The 15854-nt window shown below is 39.7% G+C and overlaps 1 protein-coding gene across 1 annotated transcript; it reads right to left on the bottom strand.

The window, feature by feature from the left end:
• Nucleotides 1–229: 229 nt before the first annotated feature.
• coq7 (coenzyme Q7 homolog, ubiquinone (yeast)) lies at nucleotides 230–3930 on the bottom strand. The gene is made up of 6 exons (XM_084572227.1): nucleotides 3761–3930; nucleotides 3233–3411; nucleotides 2277–2391; nucleotides 1976–2115; nucleotides 832–900; nucleotides 230–542 (listed from the first exon to the last, which is right to left on the bottom strand). The coding sequence occupies exons 1-6, from the start codon at nucleotides 3843–3845 to the stop codon at nucleotides 465–467; spliced, it is 666 nt and encodes a 221-aa protein (XP_084428353.1). The 5' UTR covers nucleotides 3846–3930; the 3' UTR covers nucleotides 230–464.
• Between the last annotated feature and the right edge of the window lie 11924 nt (nucleotides 3931–15854).

Below are 15854 nucleotides of genomic sequence, written 5' to 3'. Positions count from 1 at the left end.
AACAGGAGAGTTTGTTGAAGGGTATGATGGGGTGAGTATGCTAGTATCAATATGTTCCTCTGTGTATAAGAGCCTGCAGACACATAAATAATGAAGAAACTAGGTTATGTGATTGAAGTATATAATCCACAAACTCACTAATTGTCTTAACTGAAAAATGAGAATTAAACCAAGTTTTGACCAGCAGCAGCAGAGATCAATAAAACATTTCCATTCACAACAAACAGCATAGATGTTAGCCATTTATTTCTGGAAGGGTCACCACCACCTATGTAACGGAGTGCATCTATTATATACACTATACAAAGCAGACAAAATGATGTCAATTTAGACAATGGTGTTTGTGTGCACAACAATTTGCGGCACCACAAAGTGACGGATTTACAAAGGAGCTGAATTTGAAGTCAAATTTACAAAAAATGAGTTAAATTATCATGATGATTTCATTTTTTTAACGTTGAGCCTTAGACACGTTGAGAAACGTATATTGCGGCTTTGCAGCCTAGCTGTATTGCGTTTTTTAGTAGCCAGTATCCAGGTACCTGAAACAGAACATAAACACACTTAGGTTACAGTAATCTACATCTTTTAATAAAACACTTCAAAACCGATGAATTAATTCAGATTATTGTATCATTTCATGTAGCTTGACGTTTTTTAATAAATTCAGAGTGGATTATGGATGAAAGTCAACACGCAGTAAAACAAAATAACAAAAATCAACACTAAAAACAAAAACAAAACACATTTTGACTGTCGTAAGGTATTAATCCGGGCCGTTACGCTACAGCCTGTTTAGCACAGTATAGAATTACTGTAAAATACACTTACTGATTCTGCATCATGCTCCAGTCCTGTATCATGGTGGTCCATCTCATCATCTCTAAATTCCTTTATCACCTATTAACATATACCCCAAAATTAAATTAGCAAATGATATTTACTTATTTTTTTTAAGAATTCACTGCATTAGTACTGTGCTTTAAAACATCAATTTTGAATTATAACTTTTGTCTATTATATATGTCTCATCTATAGATGGTGTTCCAATATTCAATTCACAGTAACTTCAAATAAATCTGTCATGAAGCCCAAAGTTGAATGCAGCATGGTCAGAAATATCCAGATGTGAAGTCCCTTTTGAGCTTTAACATGTATATAACAGTCTCACTGGCCAGGACAAATTGTCACATCTATTTCATGAGGAATGTATGTGATGTGCTTTTTTATCTACTGTTTCTTGTGGAAAGTGTCCAAAGTAGAAAATATATAAACAGTGACATGCAACCCACTGACAGTCCAGTAGCATTTTAGTGATATAACTGTATGAAAACTAAATGTCTTTACCTGGGAGGTATAAGTTATACTAAAAAAAAAACTGAACAACCTAAATGGAAAATATACACCCTTAAAAATGTTAACCGTTTAAAGTCAACGTACTGGAAAGTGAACAAATCATGAGCATGGTGGGCTTGTCTGTTAACTTGTGAGACAGCTGCATCCTTACGAGATTCATAGGATCACCAAGAATCCATCTCGTGAGGTTTCACGTTTAACTGGATAGATTGGGCTGCTCACTGAAGTGCAATATTTGGACAAGGCTGGATATTTACTGACAGAAGTCAGAAATGCAAATCGGTATTTTTTAAACAGACCCCATGCAAGAGTAGCAGATGGAATTAGCGTTAGAAATTAGCTAAGAAAAATAAATGTATTAGGAGAGGCTTGTTGGGCTACCTTGCTGCTTCTATTGAGTGAAATGTCCATCTACAGGTCATACTTGCAGCTATGCTTGACAGTTAAACCGTGATGTGAATGTGCATGTGTGTGTTTATTTGTATACGTGTGTGCAATAAGCTCCACTTTGTTTCATACTGGCTCCTGTTAGGTGCAGAAATCATGAGGGGTCATGAACCATGGGGGATTTCGTGCACAGAGGTTGAACACTGGACAGTGGTAAGAGTGGCTCACTCACTTGTAACAGTTCGGTGTATCTATCTGGGTCCCTCTCCATCAGAGCTCTTATCTGGCTGTTGTAGTGCTCCGAGATACTCTCCTCCACGGCCACAGTGCAGGCCATGGCCCCCTCTTTTCCCAGCAGTGCAGAGGATGCCCCTACAGGAGTGTTACATGCACTGTTACAATTCCCAACTGCATTTTGCAACTTAATACTTACACTAAAGATTTAAGTGTCAGAAATCCTTGTTCTCTTTCCTTCCTGAAAGATATTTAATGCATGCGAAATATAACATGACTTCAAAAAGAGCTGCACCAACCTAATACAAACCCAGCAATGTTCCAAAGAGGTAACAGTGCTGTGGGCCGAACTCTATTCTCCGCCAGAATTTCATTGAATTTCTTGAGGTGTTTCTTTTCTTGATCCCACATTTCCTAAAGAAAAGAAAAAAAAAAAAACATACACATGCGTGGAATGTCAAACATTATGCAGTTGAACATACATGTACACAAACAGCTCTGCAAAAAAACAGTATAATTATTTTATTAATATTGGATCACAGAGCAGTTAATGCACCGATCATCCACACAATTAAAACCACCACCTGGTGAAGTAAATAACATTATTGTTCTCATTATGCTGTAATGTTCTGGGAAACCTAGTCCCTAGGATTTATGGTGATGTAACTTAAAACATTATTGCCCCCCATGGCAACAGCAAGGGGGTGTATGGAGAGCATGAGCACCCTGACTGTTCTGCAGGTACGCAGCACCATACAAAACAACCGATGCACTGTGTTTTCTGACCCCACAGGGGTTGCTGCAGTCTCAGAGCTGCAGTCATCTAACCATCACAATTTGGTCCTTGTCAAAGTCGCTGAAATCATGTTGTCCAAATTTTCCTTTCTAACACTTCTAACTTTGAGGACAAAATGTTCATTGCTGCCTAATACATTGATAATCACAGTTTTATTTACTTGATCAGTGACTTCAGCCATAATGTTATAGCTGATCGATGTATGTTGATGGTGTCGTGTGTGGTTGAATATATGGCAAATTAAATCAAAATAGCTGTTAGAAAAATTGCAATTGGATGTTATTAAGAAATCGTTCAGCCCAAGTAGAAAGGGCATTCACAACCATCCACAATTTCTGATTATTTAACCATTACAAAACGTTTCCGCACAGACACATCATTGCAAATTGTGCAGGTTAAATAACGTGTTTGACATTATTGATCACGGAGACAGTGTTCTAAGCCGTGTGTCCTTCATACCTGGATGAGAGGTCCGGTCCTAGATCGACCCAACACCGCCATCTGGCCGGCGTAGATGCGGTTGGCTCCATATTCGCCCGCATGGTCCACGCGCAGGATTCGGTGCAGCATCTCCTTCTCCTCGCTGTCGCGTGGGGGCGGCACCACACTGTAAGCTCGAGAGCTGTGCTGCAGGGGGACTGATGAACACAAAATTGTTTAAAACTTAACTTCTGTCCTCCACTGGGAGCAAAAACGTTTAAAATAAATATTTTATGTGTACATTTTAAGGCTAGTCGATTCTTAGATCCTAGACGAACGTCAGAGGAATTTGTGACATAACATTACCAAAACTAAACTATGAGATATCTAATAAGCCCACCCAGACTCATAACCTATTTACAATAATAACGATGACAACAGGAAAAGATTTATACTTATTCTAGCCTGATATCTACGCGTTTTGTTAACGTTACATCCATAGCAGGTTACACAAGTGTTTTTAGCATTTTAGCATTGTAGCTCTCAGCTGTCAAACCTTCTGCTTACCTCTGCATTTTAAACACCGCCGGACCGTCGCTGGGCCGATAACATGAGGCCACGCAGAAAAAGCTCTGTGTGCGGTTCGCTGCATGGTATTGTTTGTTAAAGGTTAAACTGTCTGTATTATCTAAGAAACGTAGAAAAATGTGTGCCAGCTGACATTGAACGTCAGATGGTAGACGTGGCGCACATATATGACGCAATCACGTTGAAAAACATTGCCCCTCCTCCTGCTCCTCTCCTACTGTAAACTTCTTTAGCTCAAAATTCAAAACTTATTTGACAACAAATACACTTTTTGCAAAACTCTTTTGCAAAAAAGTATAATTCGTCTTTTTTGTTCATTCTGTTACTTTTAGACTTTAAAAATTACATACTTTGCAGTTACATCATAAAACAGCCCATGGAGCGCAGGAAAAATGTCATCATTTAACTGGAATGTAAAAATAAAAACGTATGTAATGTAATTAACCTCTTATAATAATTTCATATTGATAAAGATAAATAGTCAAAGTCAGCACCATCTTTTGAGTTGTTTCATATTGAAACTGATAAATACTTTTGAATCGAATATATACTGTATAAAAAATAAGAATGGCATTTCACTAATTAATATCTACTTTAAATTATTTGTCTGTGACCCCTTCTTACCATTTAATTTATTACTTATCCTATCTTAGCTTTGTAATTTGTCTCTTCATTTGTAAGTTAAATAAAGTATTTGATTTTGTATTGCAAACAAAGTTGGAGAAAGGGAAATGATGAGTAACATGTATAAGCAACAACTTTATTGATTACAAAATTTAGGTTTGTCGATTGCAGTCACAATCCTCACTCTCTCTCTCTCTCTCTCTCTCATCTTCCACCTGGACTCCAACATGGGTTTTGGTTGTGTTGGCTTTGGCCTGTTTGTTTTGTTTTAACACCCCTCAACAATGTACATACACTATCATGCACTCATCAACAGACACACTGATACTCACCCTCAAACCTCATAATTCTTATAGGTTCTGCTGGTTTGTTTAAATAAATGAGTTCACCTTTATGTTTTACCGCGTTTCCTTGTCTTTTGTCATGACTTACAAGCCAGGTCGTGACACATGTTATTAATTGTCACCTATTTCTTTTCGTTTTCTTTAGTTTACTATTGTCATTACCTTATGTTAAGTATGTTTGTATATTTTCTTCTCAAACTGGCATGACTGATTTGTCTGTTATTTTGTGTTGCTGAAAAACATTCTCTCCTCCTCTTAAAATTATGTGTTGGCCATATTTTTGCAAATTCATGCAAGTGAGTTTTTTTTTTTTGTATGCATGTCAAAATATAGGATGCATGCTGTTTTCTAATAATTTTATTAACCCGATAATTCACTCTAATGTGCTTGGGCACATGAAATGTCCATTCTAAACAAATTTATATTATAAAAATTAGATAATTTTAGTCAAGAATGTTAAACATATTTTTCAGAGAACACATTTTGATCGTCTTCAGGGTTTGTCCATGGATTTCAATAAAGTATTGTTCACCTTAAAAAGATTATAGCTCATAACTTGGGCTTTGCAATATTAGTCTAAGTAGTAATGTATCAGTTGGGCTAAAATATTCATCATGAAGGTCCAGGAAATTCTGTGTTGCAAGAAGAATGATTGTATTTGTTTTTCAAGGATAAAGAAAACTGAGACAGCAACTAACTAAGATACACTTTAAACGGAAAGTTACTTTTAGCTCACTGTTTTTCTTAATGTGCACTACACAAATCAGAAGCTATAATCATCCATCGAGTCTGTAAAGCTGCTTACCGCTGTACAGGTTCAGCATCCCAGAAAAGTCAATTGTCTGACAAAAGATTATAACATAACATAAACAACCCTTAACAGGCAATTTTGGGTTTACAGAGTTCACCTGGCTTTGACATATCTTTGGCCTGTTGGACGAAAACAAGCAGTTAAGGCAATAAAGTAAATAGAGAAAATTACCTTTTGGCCTGCACTCTCTGCTTTTCAGTGTCAAACAAATCATGAGTGTTTCTTTGTTTATGTTTGTTATGTAAGGCTGAACAATTCAAGAAAGAGAGGGTTGGAGTTTGTGGAGCAGTCAGAGGTGTTGATGGTCTACAGATGGCAGTGTTGCACAGATAAAAATCAGCTGCGTTGCACACTGTAAGCTCCAGTTGGTCCCAGCATTCATGAATGTTTTAGTTTCAGTTGATATGCAACTTTGATTTTCCCTTTCTAAGTGAAATAAAATAAAAAATGCTGATGATCCGAGCCTATCATTTGCTTTTGATGAGAAAAAAAAAAAACTTGTTCTGAAAAACACATAAAAGAGTTGGGAGGCAGGAATCTGTGGAATGATGAGGTTGAGTGCTGCAGAGCAGTGATGGTCATGAGTAAACAGCGCCAAGACAATGAATGGTGGGGTGTGTCGGTTTTGTCTGCGTGTGTGTTTGTGGTGAGACGACGGTTATGTGTTTCCCTATCTGTCTGACTGCGGGCAGCTACGTATGTATGGATGCACATCGGCACACGTGGGTTGCTTTTGTCTCTCTGGGGAGTGTGTGTTTGTTGGTCACAGGTGTGGGCGAGGCTAGGCTGAAGGTCAGGCACTGTCACAAGGACCCAATAACCCCGGAGGCTCAAAAATACTGGTTTCACCATTCATTTCATTCCAGGTGTTTACGGAGAAGTTAGAAAGCAACACTATCAGACACATGGAGTAATTTCTTTTTGTCTCCCTGATGAATGCAAATGTAATATCCATCCTGCTTTTTGTTTCAATTTTGATCTCCACCAATTCCTGAGGGAAACATATTGCTTTTAAGCTGCTAAATGATGTGGTACCTTCAACACACCCACCACTTGCATTCCTCTGGTGTTGTGCAGGTGGTGTGCAGTGGATTTTAGTGTTTTTCAATTAAAACTGTTGCACGCCACAGTTGGAAACTTCACATTTAGGGTGATGAGAGTAAACCAAAACAGCTACAATGTAGTACTTTACTGCTCAAAATCTTACAATCTCCATAACGCCACGTGGAGCTGCAGATTAAGTCACTTTCGCATTGTTACAGTTTATAGAGAGACTGAATCTTTCGGACATGCAGAACTAAATAGCTGCAGGAGATCGTGATTACTTCTGTATAAATTATGCCCTTTAATTGCTGAAGATGAAAGCCTGCATTGTGTGCAAAGTGTGCAAAAGAGGAAAGATGATAGGCCAAAAAGCAAATGTTTGCCAGTGGCCGCGCAACAGAGGTGTGAGGAGTCAGACAAATATATATAAAAAAACAAGCCTTCTTCAATGCAAGTAGGTTTTAGAAGGTCTTTAATGAGCTGTCTGACAATTACGTCTAAAAAAAAAAGTAAACACTACCTCTCAGATCCCATATGTGAAGTAATCAACGGTCAGGTCTGTAACACAGTAGTACAACTGAAGGAAGGGAAAGTACGTGTTTTCTTGCTGTTGAGCATGTTGTGATTGATGAGAGGATTAAAGAGCAAAAACCACAGAGTTTGAGAAAGAGTGATGTTGGTTTATGTATGCGTCTGCGCACCTGTACGCATGTGTGTCTGTTTGTGTAATGTTTGCATGCATCCATGGAACGTGTGTGAGTCTGCACACCCTTGCTCCGAGGCTCTGGTCAGACAGTGCATAACTGTGGTGGGACGCAGGCCAAGCGCCTTGAGACTACAGTGAGTCAACAATGTCTGCTCTCATTGAGGGGAGACATGATAGGTCTTGTCTCATTTGGACTTGTGTGGTGGGACTCCTAGAGGTTGTGTGTGTGGCATGCATAAATTAAAGTAAAATTAGCCAGATGTAGAATATATGACAGTGACATGCGTCACTGTCTGCCTTTATGCGCGTCATATTGTTCATGACAACCCTCTTTAAAAAAAAAAAAAAAGAAAAAATTAAAAAGCTTTTTGAGGCCTGGATGATATTTTTTGTTTTGAGAAAACTCAAATTAGAAACTTGTTTGCAGATTTGGCGCTGTATTTGTGTAATGAAGGGCCTTGCAATGCAAATTTTCTGTTCATCACAGTCTTTGACAAAGAGACTTATTTCCTCAGTTTTGTTTAAAGAGGAATTACTGTTTTTTTACAACCTGGACCTGATTTCTGGCATAAAATATGATCGTTTACTCACCCATATAACTTTGGTGTCATTTGTAGTCGTTTCAGAAGATATTTAGATCCAGCAGAGCGCCGCGTATGTCCATATAGTGGGAGTGACTGGGAGTAACAGGTAACTCCGGACTCAATGGGGAAGTTTCGTGGCAGATAATGCGTTGTTTAGAGGCTGCATTTCGGTGCCCCAGTCACTCCCACTATATGGATATACGCGGCGCTCTGCTGGATCTAAATATCTTCCGAAAGGACTACAAATGACACCAAAGTTATATGGGTGAGTAAACGATCATATTTTACGCCAGAAATCAGGTCCAGGTTGTAAAAAAACAGTAATTCCCCTTTAATGTCTTTAAAATAATTGGCATAACATAGTCTTGCAATGAAATGCGTTTCTTTAAATTGTAGTGGAGAGAGTGGAAACTTTACGGCGGCCTCATCGTGTCCTTCCTGAAATGACTGTTCAGACCAAAGAAAGACAAGAACAGACCAACTACTGGCTAGCCTTGTGGCAAGATGCTTCATTTAATTTCAGAGGTTTTTGCAGTATGACATGATAATGCCTATCTGGTGTGCCAGGACGATTAAAACAATGTGGAGCCAGTAATGAAGGACCTAAATGCAGACACAGGAGGAGGCAGGAACAGAAAACAAAATAACTTTAATGAAACTATACTTTCTATATAATAAAGAGTGCTGCAATGATAAAGCAAGGTAAAAACAGTCTCAAGTAAAAAGGTAATCCAACAGAAGCACCAAGAAAATACAAAAACCAAAAGAAAACCAATAATTCACAGACAAACTGATAAAAACAAAGGAAAGGCAAAGACAGGACTATACATGGGCTGATGGCTGAAAGACAGGTAAGTAAAACTAACTTCAAGAAAATGGTTACGAAATTAAACAGGAAATACAAGGAAACCAAACTCATGACAACAATGTGTCATGAGTTTAAAGTGGACACACTGACTAAACCATTCAAGCCACTGAACAGCCTGTTAACCTGATAGCAAATTCCTTTTACCCAACTTCTTGTGGTCTCTCCAAAGTTTACTACAAAGGTTCACATTATTCAGTGCAGTCAATGCAAATTCCACACCAGATAAAAACTGAAGAAGTTTTGCAATGTGGATTATAGAGGAACTGATCTACTTATAGCTGACTCGCATTTGAATAAACAGTTAAATGGAAAGACAACGTAAATTTGCTGGTTTTAAATGGACAAATTATATTTTTGATAATATCCTTACTAGAATTACGTCTTGTGGCTGGGCTATAAGGCATGATTGTACTATGTTACGCCTGATGAGTAGATGGAACTACAAAGTTAAGTTTAGACAATGCTGAATGAAAAGGTCAAACATCATAGTTATTAAACGCTGAAGTGGGATTCATTATGTTCTGTAGAGACAAACACACTGTCGTATGCCTGTCCACATCTGTGTTTGTCTTTCATAACAAGGTCTCCCTCATCGACCATTTGAAGTCTGAACTCAAACAATGTGTCACATCTGTTTCTAAAAGAAGCATTTCACCTCTGACACGAGAATGACGCATTCTATCCAAATTTAGATATTCACCATTGTTATTGGTTAAATTCGAGGGCTGAAAAAAATGCATAAACTCACGGAGCCACTGCAGATTAAAGGAAAGCACATATAATTTAAGGTAATTGTTACAGTTTGTCTGCATGTACGTGTAGCTGGGTACGAAAGCAAAAAAAAGGCCTGTTACGAGTGAGGCACCAGAGCGATTACAGTTAAACGCTCACTTCATAATTATTCTATATTCTGGGGATTGGCTTCTATCCCAGCATATATTATTTATATAACCGAGTCAGAAATATGTGTTTTTGGAACGTGAGGAGAAGGTGGAGTGCTCAGGAAAACCGAGAACAAGTGATGAACTGCTGTTTTTTGGGATGATGGCCCAGTTGCAGCGTAACAAGCATGTAATGTACATGTACATTTTAATGTGACGCAGGTACAAGCACAAAGTGAATGTACACATAACCCCCACGGAAAGACAGATGCACAAAAAGAAAAAGAAACCCTGCTGTCTCACCTGACCAAGGCCTCAGACGGGACTTATGCTGTTGCCTTCTGCTATGCAGCAGCTGAAATAGACAAAACACAAATGATAGATTTCTGCAGTTGTAACGGATGAGGCTAAAAAAGAAGAAAAAAATAATAAAAAACTAGCCTGCAATGTGATATCATAGTACTCTGTATTACCTCTCCTTGTAAAAGTGCTTTTTGTTGCAAGGCTTTAAAAACAAGGTCAACGTTAGGAGGTCAAAATGCAAGATCAGCAACAGGAGAGTGTCCTTAAACGGCCTCTAGAGGTAGGCCTATAACACCTACAGCTGCATGACACTTTTATTTATGGCCTTGGAGGAACATTGTTGATGTTGTTTGGACTGTCCTTGACAATAAAAATTCCCTAAAGGCACGGTATTCTACTGGAAAACAACAGTTAGTCACCTCAAAACTAGGTTGAGAGAGAAATTAAAGTTATGCAACATTGTTTTAAAAAGGCAACCAGTTTATGGTTTGGTGGTATCCCTCTGGAAAAGGCAAGATGTCTCATAAAATGGTACCAAACAAGAGCTTCGTTTTTTGATTTAAATCAATTTAAAAGGTCTCCTTAAAAACCACCTAATACTTTTTATAGATGCTGTACACGATTAAAACCAGATGAAAGTGATTACTCTTTCATTATTGAATTGTTTACGCTAAAATCCATCTTGTGCACCGTGCAGGCCTGGTTAAATCACACTCTAAACCGCCTGTTTTCATGGACACCGGAGAGTGTATTTAGCATCGTCTGGTACAAGTTAAATGGCCCTTGTCTGTCTGGCACTATTGCTTCAGTGAGTTTTTTTTTTACAGAGTAAGAGTTTCATTTTCTTACTTATTGTTGGAGAATTGTAAACTTGCATGTTCAGGCAATCCTCATCAAACCAGAAACTTCTGAATGAAGCAGTCGCATAATAATTACTATTTACAATAAGAAGCCATTGGAGACACATTCATTTTGCATCCTGACTCAAGTCTGTGTAAAGGAAGCGCACAAACAAGCAAAATAGTCAAGAGAACCGCTTATTCAACAGCCATTACTTTAACCTCAATGGCACCCTCAGGCGCATCATCCACTTTATATAAAGTAGGTGTGTGCAGTGAGAGAATTATCCAGGAAAGACGTTGAGAAGATCCTCTACAGGACAAAGATGTGGTGATGGATAGCTATTCAAGAATTCAGAAAGAGCAAAGGTAGATTTTCACATGGATTTTCACTGAGGCACATACATCGAGGAATTTTGGGATCCATTTAATAAAGGGTGTGATATAAAGGCCGGCAGGCCTTCATTCATGAAACCTGTCATTTAACCAGCATTTCCTGTTAGCCACAGGATGTGGCTCGCTTGCCTTTGCTATTCCGGCATTTTCTACCCTATATGGCTTTCCGGAAATCTGTTATGTATGTACTCTCTGATTTACAGAACTCAAACTGCGGGTTACCAGTGTGTGAGTACATACTGGAACAAATGGCCCTGCAGGAGGAAGCTGAGTAATGAGTGCTGCTGTTGGAATTTGGATACACCATGTGTGGAGATACTTGATTTACTGTGTGCTGTTTGTTTTCAATTACTGAAATTAGACTGATGAAAAGAGAAGAAAATGGTATAACAGCTTACGCTGCTGAATACTTTGGCATGTTTTAAGGGGTTTGGTTGTATACATGTAGATGTAACTTTCCGGTAATTTTGCCACTTAGGTGCTGCTGCTAGGATGATGAACAGCGAGCACATGTTAACAATCTTTGCTACTGTTATTGTGAAATAACCATGTTTCAAATGAGCACTAAACTGTAGGCGGCGGTTCAAAATAGATAAAATAAGAAGTAAATCAGATCAGAAACCAAGGCTGCAATTGTTTCCATGTTCTGTGGTATGACAGAAATATGATATTATAAGGGCAAGTGGTATTTCTGCTGGTCATCACTTCATCATTTCACCACATTGTACTCATCCCATTTGTTTTCCACCCTGAAAAAGACTTTGTTTTTACAAGATGCAGGGAGTGGATGATTCCTTAATAAATGTCACAACCACAATCCATGACCTCCCCCTCACTTTTTCTTGGGGATATTTTTAGAGGGGCTGGTCCACAATCCTCAAGTGAAAAGCTGAGGAATTGTTTTTTGTTGATGCTCGCCTCACCACTTCAGTGTGGTGACTCGTGATGAGTGGTGCCTTCATACGTCACTAGGGGCCAGAGTGAGTGGGAGTCAGGCTCCGGGATCTATTAAGGGGGGAGCCAGCCACTCAGGTTATTGGGCAACTGGTGATGAGGGACCGTCCCATGGATCTCCTCTCGCTGCTATTTTCGGGTAGTAGCAGGTCTGTTTTGAGTTTAGGGAGAAACCACAATATCCTATTAAGCATTGTTAAAGTGACTGAGTTGTTTACTTAGAGGCACTGCCTGGCTAAACTGAGGCTGCTGACTCTCTATACACACAGACCAAGGCTGTGGATGGATGGATGGATGGATGGATGAACTGTCCATAGTGTGACATTAAGTTAAGTTACAACTTTATCATAGATTTGTGTTTCAGTGTGAGGTTAAAAGGTCAGTGTAACCAGAATGGAAGCACTTTGTGAGTTTACCTCTGTGTTTTTGCCTGCAGCTGCAGGAGTTCAGCCATGCTGTGTCCCTCTGGCTCACTGCCAACGTCTCCCCATTGTTTAGATCCCGTCTAAGCCCGTTTGGACTGTGGCTGGGTCAGTTGTGAGGCGCAGTCAGGTCAGGCCTAACCAAAGTTCACCACCGTCTGACACATAGAGCTACACAGCTACCCCACACTGTGGACTGAATTTGTCCCTCAAACAAAGGGCCATGCAGATTGTTATGAGCGGTAGTTTCATTAAAAACAAAATAAAAGCAATAGCTGTAGGATTTATTTGTTGATTCAAGGAGAAATGTGGCTACATAAAACTGAATTCTGACTTTTGCACAATCTGCAATAGGCAAAACCAACTCCGTCTCTGACTTTGCTGTACGAGAAGGTTACAGTTCCAACCTTTGGAATTGTAAGTTTCTTAAACTAGAACATTGTGAAACATATGGTACTTGATGATACGTTTTTTAGCCAAGGAATATGAGGACCTTAAAAGAAAGGGGAAGGCGCACTCTCTTTTAAGGAAACATTCACAATTTAAGTGATGACTGATTCTTCACATATCACATGTCTTTAAAGTTGTGATTTCTCAAACTGTCACCGGACTCACAACAATGCAACAGCAACCCACACATATTTCATCATATCATATTTTATAAATACCATTAATAACTTGTTACAAGATCTAATTTCTCCATTTTCTAATCCTTTTTTATTCAGAGGAATCTTTATTCATCATCCATTTCGTGGATATTTTTAAAAACATAAGTGTAAATAAGCAAGCCCAATCAGCCCAATGCAAAAAATAACCATCATCAGACTGTAAATTTACATTGTTTGTTTGAGAGATCGTGCTCCAAAGCCATTCCTCAGCCACCTCTGCCATTCCTCTGGTTGGCTGTCATCCAGCGTGGTTTCCCTCTGAAGAGTAATCACAGCGTAGCCTCATTCAGACACCTTCGGGTTCCAGGGCAGTTGAGAAAATGATGGCGAGCCATCTGCTGTCTGAGAGGAAAAAGAGCATCTTTACTGTGTCTGAGGTTTTGAGATGTCAGGTTGAGATTAGAGTCACCAGAAGAAAAAAATAACTGGAGCCCGGCAATTAACTTCCTAATTCTAGATTGGTTATGCAACCAAAATGTGTCGTGTAGGGCAACGAAAATTCAGAGTAAATACCCTTTGCCTATAAAAGAACACGGTGAAGGGAAGGATTCCTTGTCAGCCAGGACAGATGGTGTCTTAAAACGACAGCTCAACATTTTAGTAAATGTGCTTATTTGCTTTCTTGCAGAGTTTCACATGTCTTTCACGTCTATACTCACAGCTTCAGCTACTAGCTTAGCATAAATACTGAAAAACAGGAGGAAACCGCTAATTAACTATGTTCCAGTCAGGTACAAAATATCAGCACCTAGCAAAGAATAGCTAGAATTAGCTCCATAATGGAAGTTACACCTTGTTTGAATCAAAATGAGCTGAAACATTTTGTGACGCATGTTCTTTTTGCCTTTTGTCTGAACCAAACTTTAATTATGTTTTTGCTGATTTTGTTCTCACAGAGGGAGGCTAACTGTGTTCTTTGTTTCTCGTCTTTAGATTAAACTAACTCGCTGCAGGCTGTATTCAGGCTCTATGTTTACTGAGAGATATGAGAGTGGTATCAGTCTTCTGTGCTAAAGGCATGTGTGCAATCAAGCTGTACTGGACTTCTTGTGAATGAACAACTCCTCAGCAGGTGCCAGGGCAGCAGGGTGATAAATACTTTAAGGCTCGAATCACTCGCAGAGGCATGTGAGACCGGTCTAGAGTCTGCGGGCTGAGGAAGCGGGTCCGACACACAGATACACACATTACGCAAACGCACATTATCTTCCGCGTCATATCAACTTGCACAGCGCAGCAGCCTGCCGGCAGACAGACAGACAGGAAGCGGGTCAAAGCTCAAATGTGAAGCAGCGAGAACAGATTAAGATGGCACTGTGGGTTAAGGCGGGAGGGAGAAAAGCGGAAGTCGGAGGCCGGTTATAATTGCTTGCGTAGGCTGACACATGTGAATTTACAGGCTGCACTGGAGCTCATTTAAGAATGCTTATTTAAGAGTTGAGAGAGAGAAAAAAATACATAACAGATATTTTGTTCACTTGTTTCTTAATCTGTTCTAGGCCCCTCCCTTTGCTTTTCTCTTGCTAAATTTGTCTCCCTTGCTCAAATGTAAGAAGCCAAAATGACACCATTATTTTGACTAGACTGTTTTTCCTCCCAGGGAGAGAGGCCAGAGGAAGTGTAGGTGACCTAGACTGGTAAACCACTGCTCAACCACGGGTTGGCTGGGGCATTGCCACCCCCGCAGCCTCCCTCTGCATCCACGGCCTGCCAGGTTCACATTACTACTACATGCTAAGACCACAGCTACGACCACTCTCCAGCCCCAGCCTCCCATTGGGTCCACGCTGGGTGCTTTCTCTCTCCCCAAACAGTCTGCCGTCTGGACATCAGCTTGCATTGAGCTCGTCTAGGTCATATTTACAGGCCAGACATGTGTATGTTTCTTTTTGGACCCGTACCAAGATTTTGCATGGCTCTTCTCTTCATTGCATGCGCCCAATTCTATGAGTGTGTGTGTTGTTTTTGTGCTACTTTTGCTGCATGAATTGCAACACCTCCGACCTCAAACTCCTGTCTGGGAACGATCAGCTGAGGAGCCTTGGCTCAGACGGAGCAATGAAGTCTATTTTGGACCCAACGGAGGTGATTAAAGTATATTTCCTCCAGTCTGAAAGCCCATGAAACGTATATGTACATTTACTAGCGACCTTTACAGCCGCCATTTACAAACAGAAAACACAACAACTTCAAGATAGAACATGTAAATACAATCGCTTCAATGCAGAGGAGAAAGGTTCTCACATAGCTACCTCTAAAAATGTCCTCCTACAGCCAAGCACCAGATGTTGTCATCTGTCTACTGCTGATTAGAAAACACAAACACACTGGGCCGCAGAGATTCAAGCATGTCAGTTACGTGAGCTAAAACAGAAAGAGAACACGTGCCAAGTTTCTTTCTCTCTTTGTGTTTGGGCATTGGGTACTATTTGGGATAAAAAAGTGTACTGTAAACACTGCAGCCTGTGTTACAGTCACACACACCACCCACCGGACTGGCTGTGGTACACTGCCTGAGGTGTTTCGGGTCATTTCTCGGTAGCGGCAATACTGCACTCAGGCTAAAAGCCTGAGACATAACACAATAGTCGGTTAGACCATGGATGTCTTTTTTGTTTAGATCTGTCTG

The sequence above is a fragment of the Chelon labrosus genome (assembly GCF_963514085.1).
Source record: "Chelon labrosus genome assembly, chromosome: 2".
Classification (NCBI taxonomy): Eukaryota; Metazoa; Chordata; class Actinopteri; order Mugiliformes; family Mugilidae; genus Chelon; species Chelon labrosus.
This window is presented reverse-complemented; position numbering and strand designations above follow the sequence as displayed.